We start from the raw sequence: 21,785 nt of genomic DNA on the forward strand, positions 1-21,785 counted from the left end.
TTTTCACAATCCATAACTCTCATATATGCCTTTGTCTTTCAGTATACCTGCATGAAATAAGATCTTTTTCGAGTTAGTGTAAAGAAAAAATTATTTACAGTACATATGGTGCTATTTTATCGCACTAGTGCGAAAATTAGCATATTACGTTACTGTGCCGAACATTTCAAGGGCCATATCTTATACCTTTAAACGAGCAATTCTTGTATATATATATTTCTGTAATCTCGGAAACGGCTCTAACGATTTTGCAGAAATTTGGTATATGGGGGTTTTTGGGGGTATACAATCTATCTAGATTACTCTTATGTTTGGGAAAACGCGTGTTTTCGAGTTTTCATGCGTTTTTCTTTAGACGCAGAATATGGTCGCTAATTTCGTGTTGTTGGCCACTGTCCGTCTGGTCCAGCGGGTTAAGACGCGGACTGCTAAACGAGTGTTACGGGTTCGAATCTCGCCCGGAGACTAACTTTTGTTTTTTTTTATATGTTCAAGTTTATATATAATTTTTTATTTTTTATTGTTTTAGACAAGTTTAATTTAGTAAAAAAATGTAGTTAAGATTATCACCTATACACCACCATATTACAATAAATAGTTATCACCGAGCAAAGCTCGGTCGCCCAGGTACTGTACTGTAAAACGTAATGTACTATTACGTTTGTACTATGTCACATCTGTGGCGTCTTTTGAATTACCTATAATAGTTATATGCATGGGACAATTACTTAGTTATATATTTTTTACTTTACATAAAATCGTTTTATTTGTATATTGTCATATTGTTTAGATTTATGTTTAGTTAGTTTTAATTTACTTTATATGTTGTGGTTAAAAAAAATGTATTTCTTAACATAAATGTAATTTAGTCATATTTTAGTTTAAAAACCGAATAAAAAGTTGTAATATATAATATTTAAAATGGGTCCGTACGGGGCAGCCGGTGGAATGCTCCAAATGTGGTGTGGCGTGTTGATGTATTGCGGGCACCATACGATATTCCAGAAAGAAAATCAGTTCGGAATACTGTATCGCTCGCGCTATGCCTCCGGCCGAATGCACGATGGAAATAACTTACTGTCGTCGTATCAGTACGACTCCTGATTTCGCCCCATCGCCACCGATCCCCGCCCTGCCAAGTTGACGTGGGAATCGAGATTAAGGTAACCTGTTTTTTATTAAAAAAAAAATGTTTTGTATCCACATTTTCAGATTCATAATTCATTTATTGCATCCATGGTTGTGACATTAGGTGTTAAGAGAAATTCCTAGTTGCGATTTTTCGATACAAACGCTCTTGAGTGTTTCCTCCCTGGATTTTTAACCTAGAGCAATGATTTTTTTAAATAAGATCAATATTTGTGCCGCTGTTTTGCTTTTTTGGATTATTTTATTCTGTAGAAACTTACAGCGCCTCGAAATTCGCAAAAACGGCTTAATTGAATTGGCTGCAAAATAGGCGCAGTATACAAATATGACAACAAATATCCAAAAAATCAAAACAAAGCGGCATAGATTATTTCCTCCTCTTTTCAAATTCCAAAATATCATAATGATTGCTTGCGTTTTGGAGGAGACAGTCGAGAGCGAAACCGCGATTTTTGAGTTTTTTGGCGTGGGAATTTTCGTTCGAGCGCAGAGGGCACCGCGAACCACGTTCTACGTGTTGCCTCCCTGTCACACTTACGAACGAACTAACAAGTGCGACAGAGTGGTAACACGTCGAACGTGGTTCGCGGTAGGCCCTCAGTTGTCCTTATCGCAAGCACGCACTCCCGCGTACCGCAACGCGACAGAAACAAGGCTTGAAAAATTCGAGATTTGAAAAGTTGCTCAGCTATTAATTGCTCTTAAATATGTATTACATACGGTCACGTCTGAAAATATCGATACGAACAAAGTGCCAAAAATATGTGTACACGACTTTATTGCCCATGTATTAAGGTAGTGTATACATATTTTGGGACGTTTTTCGTATTGATATTTTCAGACGTGACTGTGTTGTAGTAAGTTTCACATCGACCCTGATAAATACACACTGGCACAGCAATATTCCTAAATCTAAATTATGCTAGGTATTAATATTAATGTATTAAATATATGTATACATATAAATAAAATTTTATAATATACCAATGGTTCAATTGTGGCGGTAATGTACAAATAAGAAGAAAGCCTTTTGGGAAGAAATTTCCTGTTTCCAAAATAGAGATACTAATTTTGGTAATTTCGGAAATTTGTGGATGGCGTATTAGTAATTAAACTATCAATATTTGTATTAATGCTACTTTATCATTACAAAATACTTAGATTCGTTTTTTTTTTTCAGAAAAATAAATACCTGGGTCACAATTCTTTTCGTTGTCTTGTTTCTATTTACCACTCTGTCACGCTTGTATCTATGTATTCTATTAAATGAAAAAAAAAAAGTTTTTTTTTTAAATGAAAAAAAGTCGTCTGGGCTGTTAAAATCGCTGCCAACTTATCTTGGTCTGACTCTACTCATGATTGGTCCAGTGATTATGTTTTCCACGAAAAAAAAAGTTTTTCTAATTTTTGTAATACACCACGTCGAGCGAAATTGAAAGTACCTATTTCACTGAATTCCGGTGAATTTTTCCATTTATTGTTTAAATAAAAATGTATTTTTAATTAGCATGAAAATTTTAAATTAGGTACTTCTATGCTAGTTATTTTTACTCTGTGGCTGACATGCTGCTGTCATATTTAGCTATGTTTCGGTTAATTATATATATATTTATATGTATGTTTATGTATGTCTATTCGTATTCCTTATATGTGTATGTTTATTCACTGTAATTGTGTGTGTGAATGTAGGCTTCATAACGGTTTAGCAACACCTACTTTTTCGATTAACTTCTCTATTTCCGCTACACAAAGGTTGTCTGGAAGAGATCGCTTTTTAGCGATAAGACCGCCTGTTGTCTGCCTCTAAATTTAATCAATTGTTTATTTTTCTTGTATATTTTTACTGAGGTGTGCCAATAAAGAGTATTCTATCTATCTATCTATGCTGACGAAATCGCGGGCCAAAGCTAATAACAGTATATTAAACGCTTAATATATGAAAATATGATTTGTGCAAACATGATATCAGGGTCACTTTGAGATCTCGGACCGAAATGTATTGTAAAAGTTTATTTGTTTTGTGGTTATAGGAGAGTTAATTAGAAATAGTTTTCAAATAACGCAAATAAACCTTTGCTGGACACTGTCCATTATATATGCATAGTTTTACCAACACGATTTTCATTCATAGTTTTAAAACTAATACGGTATTTATTCACGTAAACTTACGTTTATAATATGGCCTGAAACCCGCGCAGCAAGATGTTGATACAATTCCTCGCCAGTCTGCCTGTGACCACGAGCGTAACGCCACGTTCGACACGTGGCTATATAATAAACGTAAGTTTACGCGATTAAGTCCCGTATTCGTTTTAAAACTATGAATGAATATCGTGTTGGTTTAAATCAATATATATATATATTTCAGACCATGTTCCATAATATTTATTCAGTTGTTTATATTATGACTATGAAATTAAATACAACATATAAATAAATTACGAAAAATAACAATCGCAATTTCCAATCTGGGGGCATGGTACTGCCTCCGTCAAAACCTACCTTTTCTCGAAGCGCTTCAACGTTTTATGGAACCTATGAGTTTGGGTTTGGATTATACTAGATAAAGAAAATTCTCGACATATATAATAATAAATAATAAATATGATAGGACATTATTACACAAATTGACTAAGTCCCACAGTAAGCTCAATAAGGCTTGTGTTGAGGGTACTTAGACAACGATATATATAATATATAAATATTTATAAATACTTAAATACATAGAAAAAACCCATGACTCAGGAACAAATATCCATGCTCATCACACAAATAAATGCCCTTACCAGGATTTGAACCCGGGACCATCGGCTTCATAGGCAGGGTCACTACCCACGATGCCAGACCGGTCGTCGAGATATAATGTCGATAGTGGAATTATTAATCGTAAAAAAATTCAATTCCATAGCTCTTTTACTTTAGAATTTATTCTTATCTAAAAAACCTCAATTTCGTCACTGATTTACTCACGCATTCACTGATGATCATGAAAATTCTTCGTACATCCACGCGTTGCCGAGATAAAGGGTCTTGACAGACAGACAGACGGACGGACGGACAACAGACTTACAAGCGGTATTGAACCTTTAAGTCTAAGGAGAGACTTTGCCTCCTTATGTGTGTTCTACCGCTTGTACAATGGGCTGTGCTCCGAAGAATTGTTTGACATGATGCCCACGGCTGCTTTCTATCACCGCACCGCCCGCCGTCGGCAGGGTGTTCATCCTCACACCCTAGAACCTAAATGGTCACGCACTGTGCGGTTTAAGAGGAACTTCCTTCCGCGCACGCCCCTTCCTTCCGCCAGGTTTTCCCGAGGGTCTACAGTATGAGGTTCTTCAAAAAAGGAGTGTACAGATTTTTAAAGGGTCGGCAACGCGCATGTAACACCTCTGGAGTTGCAGGCGTCCATAGGCTACGGTGACTGCATACCATCAGGCGGGCCGTATGCTTGCTTGCCACCGTCGTGGTAAAAAAAAAACCTATAAGGGTTCCGTTTTTTCCTTTTGAGGAATGGACGGACATGACGAATCTATAAGGGTTCCGTTTTTTGCCATTTGGCTACGGAACCCTAAAAATTACCCCACATTTATTTTATTGCATGGCTTGTGCGACTCAACCATGGACTCAACTGTACTGCTCGCAAATAAATAATATGTCAAATATTGCAATGCCTTGCAAATTTATTTTTAGTCAATAAAATCTTTTAGTGACCAATCACATTTTTTTTACTCGCGTGAAATTGTGAGTTGGATAAAATTTAAAGCTTCTCATATTTTTATTGGAGAAAGGATAGGGAGCGTGCATGAACTGTAGGAGGCAGCACAGGAGCCGTCAGATTTTTGGCGCGAGGCGTGAATTTGATATTTATTGTTCCGATGTAGCCCACAAGATGGCAGAACCTACTATGCACAAGAAAACACGTGACGTGTAAATGTACATGTTTATGGTTCCGATTCAGGCCACAAGATGGCAGACCCTCCAACGCGCACGGTCCCTATACAGCGTATGTCAAAAGTCATAGGGTGACCATGATTAGGTACTTAGTATAAAATTAATTAAATTTGAAAAAAAAATGAGATAAATTAAACTAATTATCCATTAATATTAATTAGCATATGATAATGTGGATCATTAACAGAGTCAGAAAAAGTAGTTCTGGATCACGACCCAGAAATTACCCAGTATGTTCTGTTGCTGTTTCCACGTTAATCAAAAGTCCATCAGAATGGACAGCAGATAACGTGTACATTTTAATGAACGCTGTTAGCTATCAGGAATCACTGACACTCGAGATAAGATTGCGGCTTTTCAAGTTTAGGGATCGCTGAGTTTCTGCTGAACTTATTTAATTTATTTACCAAAACGTTTCAGAAACTTTAACGTGAAAATGGATATGTCATGTTTACATACACAAAATATATCTCAAAATATTTTATTTGATATCTATTTGAGTTTATAACTTATATATGAACTGAATACTAGCATAACACACAAACCCACGATACGACGTCGTATCGTGGGTATGTGTGTTGGCCCCGCGATACGAAGCCGTAACGTTGCACGACGCCGCAACGTGAGACGACGTCATGTCGTGGGTATGTGTGTTGGCCATATGTCAGGCATCGCGTTCGATAACTATTTGGATTCGATACCGGAAATCTGCCAATGGACACTGTGTATTTTAGCTCGTAGGAAAACCACTTTGCGAACATAGCACAAAAATTAAGCTACTCATCCTCCTAGCCATCGTCACCGCTGTCTCCTGTACAGCCCGCGTAGCCAACGTGCCTATCGTTCACGCTCCGTGGCGAACGAAACGCAACTGTCACAGTCCCACTACTATAGAAGAGTAATATAGAGACATGACTACGCTACGCTACGGAGCGTTAACAATTGTAACGTTGGCTACGTGGCCTGATGTCACCTTTATCCAACAACTTAATGACGTCATTAGCTCGCTTTTATTTTCAGTAAAATCACTATGCGAACATAGCACAAAAATGAAGCTACTCATCCTACTAGCCATCGTCACCGCTGTCTCTTGTACTGATGTCTCCTTTATCCAACATCTTAATGACGTCACCACCAAGTTCAATGCTGCAGCTGCTGATATTGCGTGGGAGTCGTCTTTGGACCCTGGAAATACTGAACTGCCACTGCGGTGAGTATTTTATAATGCAATACAATTTAATTATACTCTTTGTAAATACAAAAAAAAAGAAAACGAATAGAAAACAGCAACATAAGTAGAGGTAAACAACTGTCTTATCGCTGAGAAGCGATCTCTACCAGGCTATCTTTAGGTCTATCCAGCTCCTCAACGATGTTGCCAAGCTGCTGAGATTGTGTGGCAGTCGTCTGTGGATCCTGGGCTATAACCGCGAAAATCGAAGTTCGTCAATTGCGGGCATTTTTCTCTGTCAGTCTAATTACGCCTTAGTGAGAGTAAAAGAGAAAAATCGCCGCAATTTGCGAATTTCGGTTTTTGTGGTAGGCCCCCTGGTAATACTGAACTGTCGGAGGAGTTGGGAATTTTAGATATTTGAAGTCCTAAGATATGATTTATAGACCCAACCTAAAGGGGGTCCCTAACGCCAATGACCTTCGATCTGCATCCCTGAGTTTTCTAATGTTTTTTGTAGCTTATCATATTAACAGGAACGGCTATAAACAATATAGTATCCCATATATACTTCAAAGTTCACTGACGTCGAGATATTTGGAACAAATTTAGGCCAAAAATCTTGTTTACTGGCCATAACTTTTGTGTTAATTAGTTTAAAACAAAAACCTCTGACCAGTTTTTAGAGACGTCAAAGACGAACCCAAATGTGTAGATTTCGTACATGTAAAATCCTTCACAGCCATCGAGTAACGAAAAAAGTGTTTTTTTAGACAATGTTTTAAAAATAAAAATAAAATAAGTGTTCATTTCTTTCAAAATCCGGCAGACCAGAATGGGGATAAAAGATTGAAGAACCGATAGACGTTTGTCTTATAATTCTATCTATAGTGCAAATGTAGGAGTAACTACTCAGAACTAGTCAAAAATCAATGATTACCGCAGGGAGCCCCTTAGAGGGAGGGATGGAGGGTAGAGGTGAGGAGAACAATCTCTTATGGAAGAACTGTTGCTAAAGTGTCCAGCTGGCAGCTGTAAATTTAAATCTCTCCAGTGGAGCTAAGGTAGCACAAGGACATGACATGAACTTAGACGTTATTGACGGAGTGAAGTGCGTTGTCAGTAATATTTTTTCAAAATCAAAAATTTGTTCGCGATGTATTGTTGCGCCACTTATTTAAGGTTTCGTGATGGACACTTTTCATACACATAGATCCCTCCATAATATAAGATAAGAAAATATCTACCATTTTCGTTATTTTTAATATAGATAATTCTTATTAGTTATTACATTATAATATGAAAAAAACTATATAACGATGAAATAGAAATTCAAAACAATACATTCATAGATCAAAATGAACAAAATCAATGTAAAAATACGACATTTAAAATAAAACAATATTTCGTGCTCCCGCGCAAGATAGCGAAGGCACTTATTCACTGCGACTTGTTTGCTGACAAAAATCATAAACTAAAAAAAAATACGTTATTGTTTATCAACATCAACTTATTAATTATACTTATATTTATCGTATAATTTTACTACCTACTTTATAACTCTATAACTACTTAATTTAACAGCAAATTGGCGCCCATTCGCTGTAATGCTGTAAAATTGTATTTCAATATAAATAAATAAATAATAATAATAAATAAATGTTATAGGACATTATTACACAAATTGACAGTCCCACAGTAAGCTCAATAAGGCTTGTGTTGAGGGTACTTAGACAACGATATATATAATATATAAATACTTAAATAAGAATTAATCGACATTCATGCCAATATCATTTCTTCCTATTCGCAATTCTACACAGTCTAAATTCCTCACAGTAAGTATTTAACCACATTCGCTATTGTGCACAGTCATTATTTGTGTACAGTAGCGATTCAGCCTTTTCGCAATTCTGCACAATCTGAATTCTACACAACGGCATTTCACCACAGTCGCTACTGTGCACAGTCATTATTTGTGCACATTAGCGATTCAGCCTTTTCGCAATTCTGCACAATCTGAATTCTACACAACGGCATTTCACCACAGTCGCTACTGTGCACAGTCATTATTTGTGCACATTAGCGATTCTCCCTGTTCGCAATCTCGCACAATCTTAATTCTACGCAATATCATTTTCTCAAGCATGCAATGAAATATTGTCATTCTGTTCGGTATTTTAGGCTTCAAACATTTCGTTTCGGGCGGAGCACATCCAAGAAGCCGGCAATTAAATTAAAGGCCTAGGCCGACTAAGTACTATTTTTTAATTTTCATTTCACAGATATAGGAACACAGCATCATGACATTCAGAAATGAAAAAAATAATTGAAAACAATATTTCTTATTTAATAGTTGTTTTTAATTTCATTGCTAGTTTGAGAGAAGCACTATACATACCTAGGCGTGAAAAAAGGTTGCCTGCCTCATAACTATATGCATTCGGCCGGCAACCCCTTTCATCCCGGCCTCTGTAATAATGTTCTATTAATAGAATTTATACTATATTTTTTAGCTTTTAGTCGTCTTTTCATTATCCTAATAAATAAATAATGATATTATTATCACATGATATTGCGTAGAATTAAGATTGTGCGAGATTCCGAACAGGGAGAATCGCTAATGTGCACAAATAATGACTGTGCACAGTAGCGACTGTGGTGAAATGCCGTTGTGTAGAATTCAGATTGTGCAGAATTGCGAAAAGGCTGAATCGCTAATGTGCACAAATAATGACTGTGCACAGTAGCGACTGTGGTGAAATGCCGTTGTGTAGAATTCAGATTGTGCAGAATTGCGAAAAGGCTGAATCGCTACTGTACACAAATAATGACTGTGCACAATAGCGAATGTGGTTAAATACTTACTGTGAGGAATTTAGACTGTGTAGAATTGCGAATAGGAAGAAATGATATTGGCATGAATGTCGATTAATTCCCGGGACCATCGGCTTCATAGGCAGGGTCACTACCCACTAGGGCAGACCGGTCGTCAACGTCAAATATATATATATTTTTTTAACTTCTAGGTCTGCCAACTACCAACGACAAAGGATTGGCTGGGAAGAGAAAAGCTGCGCAAGATTGGCTGCTTTGGAGAGGAGTCAGTTGCTGAATGGAACTGAGAGACGGATGGCCTATTTGTTATGCAGGGGCCCGAGGTTCACGGTGGATGAAGCTGTGTACGTTTCTTTTATATATTAAGAGGAAAGGGGACAAAGTCACGTGATCGCATCTTTATGCAGACTTATCCCCCATCTCTATAAGCATATATGTATACTCAATTTGATATCTATTATACACAACTATGCCTTTGTTTGATTAGTTATTTTTTTTTGATAATTATATGAGTAAGGTCTTCTTCCTCGCGTTGTCCCGGATTTTTGCCATGGATCATGGGAGCCTGGGGTCCGCTTTTTGGTGAAGGACAACATCGTGAGGAAACCGGACTAATCCCAATGAGGCCTAGTTTACCCTTATGTTGGAAGGTCAGATGGCAGTCGATTTCGTAAAAATCCTTGGGATTAGCTGCCAAGCGGACCCCAGGCTCCCATGAACCGTGGCTAAATTCCGGGACAATGCGAGGAAGATGATGATTAAAAAAAACGAAGAGGCCAAACAAAGGGACATACATAGCTATGGTTAACATAAAATGAAGTGTGTAAAAATATTTTCCATAAAGTAAATATCCAGGGGGAAAATGGAGTACGTGTATGGAGATGTGATCGTCCGCTTTCGACCTAGGCGACCGGTCTGGCCTAGTAGGTGCCCAGCCTATGAAGCCGATGGTCCCTGGTTCGAATCCCGGTAAGGGGATTTGTTTGTGTGATGAATACAGATATTTTTTTCTTAGTTATGGTTGTTTTCTATGTACATACTCGTACGTATGTATTTATCTGTTTAGAGCCACTTGCACCATTTACTAAACCGGAGTTAACCGGTTGAACCTTTTTTTTTTTTTTTTGTTGACGCAGGGGTGAATGCCTTTACGCATCATCGCCCCCCGGGCGAGGGAAGCCCATTGGGGGGGCGGTATGTGGGACTCGCTCCTTCCGTAACCCCCTCTGCTATTCAGAGGGGGAGGAGGAGAATACCCACTAACCTCCCCTGCGGCGTTTCCGTCCATGCCGTTAAGGGGGGTGCAGGGGGCTCGCAAGCACGTCACCTCAGCACCCCCCCAAACCGGTTGAACCTGGAATTACCAAGGTTACCAGTACCATTTGACACTGGGTTAACGGTTTAACCCCGGGTTAGTGGGATGGTGTAAGTGGCGCTTAAGTATGTATATCGTAGCCTAGTACCCATAGTACAAGCTTTGCTTAGTATGGGGCTAGGTCGATCTAGTGACATTTTTCGACGACTCATCCTCTATTATTAGGTATTGAACAAAGTGTCTATTATTTATTTATTTAAACTTCCGACGACCAGTTTGGCCTAGTGGGTAGTGACCCTGCCTACGAAGCTGATGGTCCCGGGTTCAAATCCTGGTAAGGGCATTTATTCATGTGATGAGCATGGATATTTGTTCCTGAGTCATGGGTGGTTTCTATGTATTTAAGTATTTATAAATATTTATATATTATATATATCGTTGTCTAAGTACCCTCAACACAAGCCTTATTGAGCTTACTGTGGGACTTAGTCAATTTGTGTAATAATGTCCTATAATATTTATTTATTTATTTATTTATTTATTTAACTTTATTGCACACATAAAGAAAAATGTACAAATGTCGAACTTAATGCCAAAAGGCATTCTCTACCAGTCAACCATTGGGTCAAACAGAGACATTTGTGTATGTTGGTGCAGGAAAAAATAATAACAAATAATTAGGAAAAACTTAAACGTATCCTGTTTCTCAAAACATTTTTTTAGATATCGTCCACTTTATTTCCGTTCTGTCATATTTAAATAATATTTAAAACACATTGAATATACATATATACATTTTCAGGAAAGTCAGAAAGCTGTATGAAAACCTGCAATCCATATACTCCGACGCCAAAGTGTGTATTCCTTTCGACAAAACTGAATCCCCTACTGACTTGGCAGGGATAGAGTCCGCCATCTTGGAATACATCGCGACTGTCAAACGAGTTCTAAATGTGAAGTCAGAAGGAGTATCCAGGTAAATATGGAGTGTATAAGGAGGAAAATCTCTATGTATGAAAAGTGTCCGTCAAAAACATCAAATAGGTGGCGCTACAATACACCGAAATAAAATGTCATAGATCTAGTATTATATAGACGTGCTATACGCGTGCGCTCTTGAGGGACAGAACATACGCAATGCGACATAATAAAAACACGTTTTAACATTCCTTACATCATAGCACATACAACCTACGTAATTTGGTCGGGTTACTTGTTGCCCCTCCCCCATTTAATCTCTATATTATAATACCTCTATGGTCCATGTAATCCTTGAGTCTACCTAGCGCCACCAGAGAGATTAGGAACTAATATTTAAAGCTGAAAGCTGCTCACTTTTGCAACAGTTTTGCCACAAGAGATTGTCGTCCTTTCTATACCTCCCATACAGGTAAATTATATTATTATACATTCCATGAGTTTCATGACCTTGGATGGGCTTAAAAGTCTTAAATCTAGCCGAGAGTGGCCATACTAATTTCCTAAATAACATTACGAATTGATAATAAGACTTTGATTGTAAATATTAATAATTTTGGAAAAAATATATATAGCATTTTTGTTCTATAACACTATATTTAATCCATTTATCTTTAGGTACCTATATCTATTATTTTATCTATAGTCATTGTAGTGTATTGACGTTTCGAGCGGTGACGTCATGGTGACGTCACTGACAGTTACGGGCAGTCGATGTTAGACCGCCGAGTAGTGGTGGGTCGTTAACGGTTTTCACTTCAATGAAATGTTAACTTAGAAAACGTCAACTAGTTGAAAAACTAGTTGATTTCGTCAACTAGGTTTTTGCTTTAACTGAAGAGAAAAAAGCATTCGCGTCAACGGAATCTAGTCAGTTGAATTGTCGATCAACGAAACGACCACTACTACCGCCGAGTAGAACATTACTTTTATAGAAAATTGTCTTATTACAAGGGGCATCTACGTGTTGGCTTCGGCCCCACGCACGCCTTCAAAATGCCTGGGACCCCATGGCCCCGAGAATTTGTAAGAGACATACAAATAATAATAATATTCTTTATTGTGCACAACGAAAACATGATTAAATACAGCAATTAACATAAAAAAAACTAAGCAACAACAGGCGGTCTTATCGCTAAAAAGCGATCTCTTCCAGACAACTTTCGGGTAGTAGAAATGACCATAAGGAAGAACTACTATCTCTGACGTAGCGTTGGAAATACATTGTATCGTATGATGTACTGAGATAAATACAGTACATTACAGTCATAATCATTTATTTACAATATTATAAATATTACATGTCAAATTATTAGGCATTATTTATTTTTATGAATTAAATTTAATCTAATTGTAAATAATGTATTTACTTAAATATAAATTGTTTTGTCAATACTAATATAGTGATAAGTAATAGTGTACAGTCAGCATCAAAAGTAGCGGATGAAACAACGCGCCAAAAGTATCTGATGTTCCAGATAACTTTTGCGAATATAGATAAATTTCTAAAATTCGCGCTCTAAAGTATAATATATCTTATTTGATCCGCTACTTTTGATGCTGACTGTACCTAACATATGGATCTTTGATGTCCGAAATAAAGTCTTAATAAATAATAATAATTATTTAGTTGCAATATATCATTCAAATTAATTCAAATATTAGGATAGGTGCAATGTCAATTATTCAATTACACCAAATTTAATTTAATCAAATTAAAATTATATATACTCATGAATCTACTTTTTCCAGGGCTGCAAAACTGGCAGCAAACGAGAAAGCCGAGACTTCTCTCTGTTTGAACGGCGACGCCGATTTTGATAAAATGATGAGATTCTCGAGAAACGAGGAAGTGTTGCGGTGGTTGTGGATATCCTGGCGGGAGAAGGTGGGACCACCTATGAAGCAGCCGTATAGGGAGTTGGTTAATGTGGAGAATACAGCTGCTAAACGGAATGGTAATAGCTCTAAAAATACCTACCTTCATTTAAAATAAATATTTGACGAGGTTCTATGGAAGCGCTGGTGGCCTAGCGGTAAGAGCGTGCGACTTACAATCCGGAGGTAGTGTTCAAACCCCGGCCCGTACCAATGAGTTTTTCAGAAGTTATGTACAAAATATCGTTTGATATTTACCAGTCACTTTTGGTGAAGAAAAACATCGGGAGGAAACCGGACTAATCCCAATAAGACCTAGTTTACCCTCTGGGTTGGAAAGTCAGATGGCAGTCGCTTTCGTAAAACTAGTGTCTACGCCAATTCTGGGAATTACTTGTCAAGCGGACCCCAAGCTCCCATGAGCTGTGGCAAAATGCCGGGACAACGCGAGGAAGATGATGATGATGTATAGTCGGTTCCCCAACTTAAGTAACTAAGTAGCCATACTAAGTTGTATAGAAAAGTGGATACTTATGTTAGGGAATTGACTGGACCATAATTTTCAACGGCTTCCTAGTCTAGTCCCTAGGTCCTGAGTTCGAATCTTGGTAAGGGCATTTATTTGTGTGTTTTACACAGATACTTGTTTGTTCCTAGTACCCACAACACAAGTCTTAATGAGCTTACTGTGGGACTAGATCGTTTGTGTATTAAGATTGCCCTAAAAATATTTATTTATTTTAGGTTACACAGACATCGGCGCCACCTGGCGAGACGAATCAGAAGTAACAGACTTGCGACTGATCTGCCGCCGTCTCTTCAACCACGTCAAACCATTGTATTCCATCCTACACGGCGTCGCGAGATACCACTTGAGGAAGAAGTATGGGGATGTGGTGCCGGAGCGAGGGGCTATACCTGCTCATTTACTTGGTATGGTAATATTTTAATTTTCTACTTAGTCCTAATGCACTGACTGACATGTCTACATAATTAGGAGCAAATATAGGCATTAGGTTATCGAACGTACCGGGAAAAAGCATATGCTCATTTTTGTACTTAGTAATCTTCTTGTCGTTTCTAGACTGACTAATGAGCCAGGCGGTAAGGCTGAGGAAAAATAATCGATTTTATTAATTGATTAGCATATTTCAATAAATAGATAAGTCTATTTTTTCATTGCTGATAAGTATAATGTACGATTAGGAAAAAATAAGCAACACCATATTTTTCTATTACAAATAATTCGATTACGTACTTAGAAACAGAGTTTTCGCGACAGTAGCCTCTGTTCTCTATGTATTTAAGTATTTATATAAGAACTTATATTGTTGTCTAAGTACTTACGACACAAGCCTTATTGAGCTTACTTTGGGACATAGGCAATTTGTGTGTTTATTATTAGAAAATTTGTATTTTATTTAATTACTCCTAGTTTTTATTTCAGGCAATTTGTGGGCTCAGAATTGGGAGTCCATCGCTGATCTCATTCTGCCCCAGACTGTAGACCTCGACAAGAGTATCAAAAACACTAATTGGACAACTGTGGACATGGTACGTCCTAGAACCCCATTAACCAACGTGGACCTAAACTTTTCAAAAGTAGGCCCGTTCATATAAGTCTGACGAACAGTGTCGAATCGCATTGTGGGCACGAATGCCACAACGTGATTGGTTGATGAGTTGTGCACTGCACGATTGGCTCGCATTCGTCGCACAACGCGATTTGACATCAATATTGGCCCTATTCGTAGTTCTTGTAAGGCCCATCTTTACGAATATATAATTATATATAACGCAATGGGAGCTATTTGTCTAACTTACTGTTTCTTTTTATGTTCAATTTTTTTTTTTTTATAATAATTGGACCAGGCAAATTGAGGGTTTCACCTCGAAATGAGAAATAACATGTTGCAAACATGTTGCAAAATCGTATATGTATACACCATCGTGGCGTTCTAAAGGTTCTCTGTTCGGCAGATTGGCGAAATTAGAAAAAAAAGTCACAGAAAATCTTGTGTGTGCGTCGGAAGTTATAAGTTATTCAATTAATCCGCAGTTGAGCGTAATCATAACGTCTTACTAAGCACCTCAGTTAAACAGTAGACATATAACTTGGGTTTTGTTGCAGGTAAAACACGCCGAGGATTTCTACCAATCGCTAGGCCTGCCCGCCATGACAGATACGTTTTGGCGGGAATCCGTGTTGGAGCGGCGAAGCTCGAACACGCGCTGCCACGGCACCGCGGCGGACATGTTTCAAAATGGCCATTTCAGGTATTACTAGCGAAAGACAAACGGCTCGATTCGAAGAATGAGCCGTTTGTCTTTCGCCAATACTATAACGATAAGTTCTGGTTTAGATAAGTTCTCATTTAGATATCGTTTATATGTCGTATAATTGACAGAAGTAGCTCGATTCGGGGAACCAATGTCACTTTGACGTTAGAAATACGTACATAGATCCTATTGGGATCACAGAGGAATCGAAATAAACATCAATATTAACATGTCGTTTAGTTATCGATCTTTTAAAGATCTTTCCAAGATCTTAAACGTGTCTTAATCATTCTTCGAATCGGGCCGAAAGACATTATGATTTTTTCTGTCTATGTATGAAATGAGACAGTCCCTGGCCAAATAATATCAATCGTTACGCCTGCCCGCCATGACAGACACGTTTTGGCGGGAATCCGTGTTCGAACGACAAAGCCCGAATAATACGCGCTGTCACGGCACCACAGCGGCCATGTTGAAATATGGCGACTTCGGGTATTGGCTTTACCAAACCTTTTTATCAATATTTTTGTGAATTTTCGTTACACTGAAGAGTAGAGTTTGCTGTCATCACCATATTCCCAGCATTATCCTGGAATTTAATTCAAACTTACATTTTGATATCAATATGATGTCAAATTGATTCTATTCACCCGTGCTTCTCGCTCACGCCATAACACGTACGAGCAAGTACAAGCAAAGAGTACGCGCAAATGATAACAAAACGACATTATTTATATATCAGTTTGACATCAAAATATAAGTTTGAATTGCCCTCCTGGAACTTTGCCAGTTCACTCCCAACATCCACTTGGCAACCTAATCCCAAGAATTGGCCCGGCTACTAGTCATCTGATCTAGACGAGAGCTAGCCCTTATTTGGACTATGTTTCTTCACGATGTTTTCCTTCAGCGAAAAGGGATTAGTAAATATCAAATGATATATAGAACAGAAGTTTGGGTTCTAACTCAACCTTCGGTTTGAAAATCACGCGTTTTTTTCTATTTTTCAGGCTCCTGTATTGTTCAGGGTCAACTGCCGATGATTTGTACGTGATTCATCATGAATTGGGACACATTCAGTACTACATGGCCTACGAACACCAACCTGGCATTTTTAAGGTTAGTGTTGTACTTTCAAACGACATAGTAGGCAGCCTTTAATAATTATTAAATTAGACAATAATTTAAACCTTCACGATTTTCACACATTATTATTTAGGTACTTCAATGAGACTAGATTGCGTGTTTGACGATCGGTTTGGCCTAGTGGGTAGTGACCCTGCCTACGAAGCTGATGGTCCCGGGTTCAAATCCTGGTAAGGGCATTTATTCGTGTGATGAGCATGGATATTTGTTCCTGAGTCATGGGTGTTTTCTATGTATTTAAGTATTTATAAATATTTATATATTATATATATCGTTGTCTAAGTACCCTCAACACAAGCCTTATTGAGCTTACTGTGGGACTTATTCAATTGGTGTAATAATGTCCTATAATATTTATTTATTTTATTTACTACCTAATTTTACGTGAAATCCAAATAATGAATAAATGTAAGCCGTTGACATATATCTAAGGACGGGCCTTACGGGCACTAACAATGGTGCTAAGTAGTTTAGCGGTGTCACTCACATATTCGAGCCAATCGTGCAGTCTAAGGCAACTATGTAGCTGCGACCAATCGCGCGCGTGATGCGAACTCATCAACCAATCGCGTTGTGGCGTTAGACTGCACGATTGGCTCGAATTCGTGTGTGTGGCATAACTGTACTGACCCAATTCTTATTGCCCATAAGACCCGTCAATATATGTCAATGATGTAAACGAAAACATAATATATACCTATCTCGATCGAGTGACATCTCTTGAGTGCAAAAGGTTCAAGTTGAAAAACTCGCGCAGCTAGAAGATATTGATGTCAATTTTAGCCAGTCTATCTCCGATGCCGAGAGGACAATGCCGTCCTCAAACCGTCAGGGAAATATAGGAAGGTAAAGTATAAAAAATAAATAAAAATAAATAATTCAGCCTATATACGTCCTACTGCTGGGCACAGGCCTCCTCTCATGCGCGAGAGGGCTCGGGCTATAGTCCCCACGCTAGCCCAATGCGGAAAGCAAAGTATAATAAATAAATAAATATTATAGGACATTATTACACAAATTGACTAAGTCCCACAGTAAGCTCATATAAGGCTCGTGTTGAGGGTATTTAGACAACGATATATATAAATAAATAAATAAATATTATAGGACATTATTACACAAATTGACTAAGTCCCACAGTAAGCTCAATAAGGCTTGTGTTGAGGGTACTTAGACAACGATATAAATAATATATAAATATTTATAAATACTTAAATACATAGAAAACACCCATGACTCAGGAACAAATATCCATGCTCATCACACGAATAAATGCCCTTACCAGGATTTGAACCCAGGACCATCAGCTTCGTAGGCAGGGTCACTAGCCACTAGGCCAAACCGGTCGTCAAACGAAATTCCGAAACGGAAAGACAAGCGAAATTCCGTTAAAGTTAAATAATAATGACATTGACATATATCTAAGGACGGGCCTTACGGACAATAAGAATGGGGCCAGTACAGCGGTGTCACGCACACGCACACAAATTTCGAGTCAATCGTGCAGTCTAACACACATGGCTCGTCCTTCGATATATGTCAATGAATAATGTGTGAAAATTGTGAAAATTCAAATCAGAGTAATTTTGTTTTTCAGCAAGCGAACTCGGCATTACACGAAACCATCGGAGACACCATTATGTACGGTGTACTAACCCCACAACACCTCTACCGTCTCGGCCTAATCAATGACTCCATGCTTTTCATCAACCCATCAATTGAAGAAGATACTCTAACATCTAAAGAACAGATGCCAAATTCGTTTGAAACAATAGATGCTGCAAATTGGAATAACGTAACTACAGATGATGTGTTACTTCTAAAGCAAGCTTTAAACAAGATACCACAGATACCGTTTTCGCTTGTCATAGACGAGTATAGATGGAGGTATTTCGAAGGAGATTTGAAGGAAGATCTGAATGAGGAGTTTTGGGATCTGGTGATGGAACTGCAAGGGATAGCGCCGCCGGAGAAAAGGGACGAGGAGGGTTTTGATGCTGGGGCTAAATATCATGTCCCTGATAACACACCGTTCATAAGGTATCAATCACAAATATCTTATTCTTTTCATCTAAGGTACGATCGCTCGCGCTTATTGGTGTGCTAGAGTAAAATAAACGTAGAATAAGTGTACCTAGGTAGTGGCTGGGTACATATGACATCCGACTTTCAATCCGGAGGTCGCGTGTTCAAATCTTGGCTTGTACCAAGTTTTTCGGAACTTCTAGTTTTAAGCTATTCGGTGAAGGAAAACATCGTGAGGAAACATGCGGATGTACGCCTGATGCCTTCAGCGAAGAAATTCAAAGTGCATTGGGCCAGCGTGGTGGATTATAGCCCAAGCCCTGTCAAACATAAGAGGAGGCCTGTGCTCAGCAGTTGGACGTATAAAGGCTTAATGTGTACCTACTGCGTCGTGTCATTAGTCATAAGGCAAGCGTTCTTAATTAAAACCTTACATCTTGCTTACATCTTTGGGAATTTATTTACGTAACAATATAGAATGGAACAATATGGAACATATCACATGGCCTTGTATATGTCAGCTGCTGATCGTAAAATCAGGCAGTTTGTAAAGTTCCTGTGCAATGTTTTGACAATAGTCACATTAAACCAATACGAGTAGGTAGGATAGGTTCTTAGGTTGTTTCAGATGCCCGAATGGAAACTGTCCAGAAACAGGGACTCAGGGAACAAGATAATTATTTTCACGTTTTTCGATATGCCTAGGAATTTCATGACCTGATGAGCTATAATACTCTAAACTTGTATTTCAATAAATATCCAATCAAATTAAATCAAGTAACCATTTTTTTGATTATTTTCAGATACTTTCTAAGCAGTTTTCTTCAACACCAACTATTTGAAAGTCTCTGCAAAGCTGCTGTCTTCGGCCGTGTCGGAGCTAAGGAGGAGATACCGAAGACCATACCGATGAATAGATGTGATATCTACGGGTCGAAGTCTGCTGGAAAACTGTTGAGGTGAGTAACTCATACTCCACCAGGCGCTCTTCGATGTCGAAGTCTGCTGGAAAAATGTTGAGGTGAATAGCCCATACCAGGCGCTCATCGATGAAGGAAGTCCTCGTAATGAAAATAGGCTAATCCCAAAAGTCATAGGTACCTTGTATAGTTTTCCCCAAAGCTTAGAAGATCAGGTAGCAGTCGCTTACGTAAATAACCGAGCTTGCCAAATATTTAAAAATTAAATATAATTTCGACCGAACATTCTCGTTTGGTGTCCTCCTCCTTGCATCGGTTTTCTCATCACTGAGGGTCGTGGCCACTTATAGGGAACAGCTTCTCCTTAATAATTTGCCGCTACCTCTTTCTGTTTATCGCTGAATGTAGGGCATCGTGAAGCGTTACATCATTTGATGTTCCTCGGTGGAATGCTACAACGTGATTGGTTGATGAGTTCGCATCACACGCGCGATTGGTCGCAAGTCGCAACTGGTAGCGTTGGACTGCACGGTTGACTCGCATTGGTGCACAGCGGTGTCATTGACACCGCTTTTCTGGCACCATTTTTGGTGCACGTAAGGCTCGTCTTTACAACGTAATATATCAGCCAATGGCGCTTGCATTATTCTTTCGAATTAGGTTGCCCAAAATGGCCAGCAGGGTCCTTCAGAATGCAATTCGATCAGAAATTAAGTGTAGAATTTATCTCAGGCATCTGACATTTATTATAACACTTTCTAGCAGCAGAGTTATCTTGAACTAATAATCTTCTCATTTCAGAGAACTGATGTCAAGAGGTCATTCGCAAAATTATCAAGAAATACTCCAAGCGACAATCGGCACAGACGTCATCGACTCATCAGCGCTCGAGCGGTACTACCGCCCTCTATACACGTTGCTGGTTAAACATGTGCGCGCGCATCGGATCCCCATTGGCTGGTAGCTGACCAATAAAAGCCTTTGAATAATGAGATCGGACTTAATTAGATTAAAATAATCGAAAAAAAAACTGATTAAAATATTTCTTACTCATTTGAATGATTTATTAATTATACAGAATGATTCAGTGACGTGAACAGGACCAAGCCTGCGTATTCAGTAAGTTATAAGCAACTGTTTCGTACCAGTATTTGTGAGATTAATGTTGATTTCATTTTTAGGAACTGTTCAAACATTTTTTATTTATTTTAAGTACGACATTTATGGTCACCCTCTTTGTTTCATCCATAACAAATGACAAATTGAATGTCATCGGAGTCTGGTTACTTTTGAAAAATCGTATCTCACTCAAGTGTGATAAGTTTATTTTCTTCATAATCAAACTGCTGCCATAACGGTTAAATAGGTTTTATTTTTGTTAATTAAGTGTTGTAGGGTGTCCATGATTGTAGATAATCAAATTAGGTTACAGAAAAAAGCGTAATTGTTTTACTTAAATATGACGGTGAACTATTCATTAACATTTACTGATTGTATAAAAACAGAAGGGTGTTTTGACGAATTCGTTAAACCACGTTAAACCTAACCTTATACACAAACTAAAGACTTGAGACTTGTACAAAAAAAAACTTTTTTAGATTCATAAAACTTATTTTAAACTGCCAATACGATTTCTTATTACTTGTACTTGACTGCTGTGGCGCAGCGACCCGAAGTGGTTCTTGGCTTCCGACACCAAAGACGTTTCTGTACAGTCGACGGCGCCGAGTTTGCTAAGGTATTTTTGCACTTCGTCTTTCCAGCGGTACCTAGGGCGTCCAGACGGTCTTCGACCATTTGGAACTCCAAAGTACGCCCTCCAGACCACTAGTAATTTGATTTGGTGAATTTATATGCTTCGGAATTGAAATGCAAGTAGCATAATACTTTAAAGTAGAGCAAGGGATGCGATTCAAAGTTGATTGTGCTACCTTCCAACATCTATATCGAATGAACTTAGGATCTGTTTCATAGTCTGAGTAAAGTATTGGATAGATAAGCAACAAATAAATTATCTGCCAGAAAATGGTACCTTAAGTTGTAAAGGTATTTATCTACCAGTTAGCTTATTTGAAGATTGTGAAACGCCAACGATGACTTTATTCGTCAGATAAGTGGCAAGTAGCTTATT

General features: G+C 38.2%; 1 protein-coding gene across 1 annotated transcript; it reads left to right on the forward strand.

Moving 5' to 3' along the window:
- The first annotated feature begins 807 nt into the window (after window positions 1-807).
- LOC133531835 (angiotensin-converting enzyme-like) lies at window positions 808-20,707 on the forward strand. The gene is made up of 12 exons (XM_061870226.1): window positions 808-1,163; window positions 6,124-6,313; window positions 9,304-9,460; window positions 11,198-11,403; window positions 13,158-13,363; window positions 14,028-14,216; window positions 14,731-14,837; window positions 15,415-15,560; window positions 16,574-16,682; window positions 18,307-18,749; window positions 19,538-19,693; window positions 20,456-20,707. The coding sequence occupies exons 2-12, from the start codon at window positions 6,153-6,155 to the stop codon at window positions 20,616-20,618; spliced, it is 2,043 nt and encodes a 680-aa protein (XP_061726210.1). The 5' UTR covers window positions 808-1,163; window positions 6,124-6,152; the 3' UTR covers window positions 20,619-20,707.
- Window positions 20,708-21,785: the final 1,078 nt, after the last annotated feature.

Source organism: Cydia pomonella, chromosome 26 (genome assembly GCF_033807575.1).
Source record: "Cydia pomonella isolate Wapato2018A chromosome 26, ilCydPomo1, whole genome shotgun sequence".
NCBI lineage: Eukaryota > Metazoa > Arthropoda > Insecta > Lepidoptera > Tortricidae > Cydia > Cydia pomonella.

What these genes read in the sequence shown, in the direction of transcription:
- LOC133531835 (XM_061870226.1), top strand. Translation starts at nt 6,153, where the DNA reads ATGAAGCTACTCATCCTACTAGCCATCGTCACCGCTGTCTCTTGTACT. An exon ending in ATTGGACAACTGTGGACATG is followed by an intron (nt 14,838 to 15,414) that starts GTACGTCCTAGA and finishes GTTTTGTTGCAG; the next exon opens with GTAAAACACGCCGAGGATTT. An exon ending in TCTGCTGGAAAACTGTTGAG is followed by an intron (nt 19,694 to 20,455) that starts GTGAGTAACTCA and finishes TTCTCATTTCAG; the next exon opens with AGAACTGATGTCAAGAGGTC.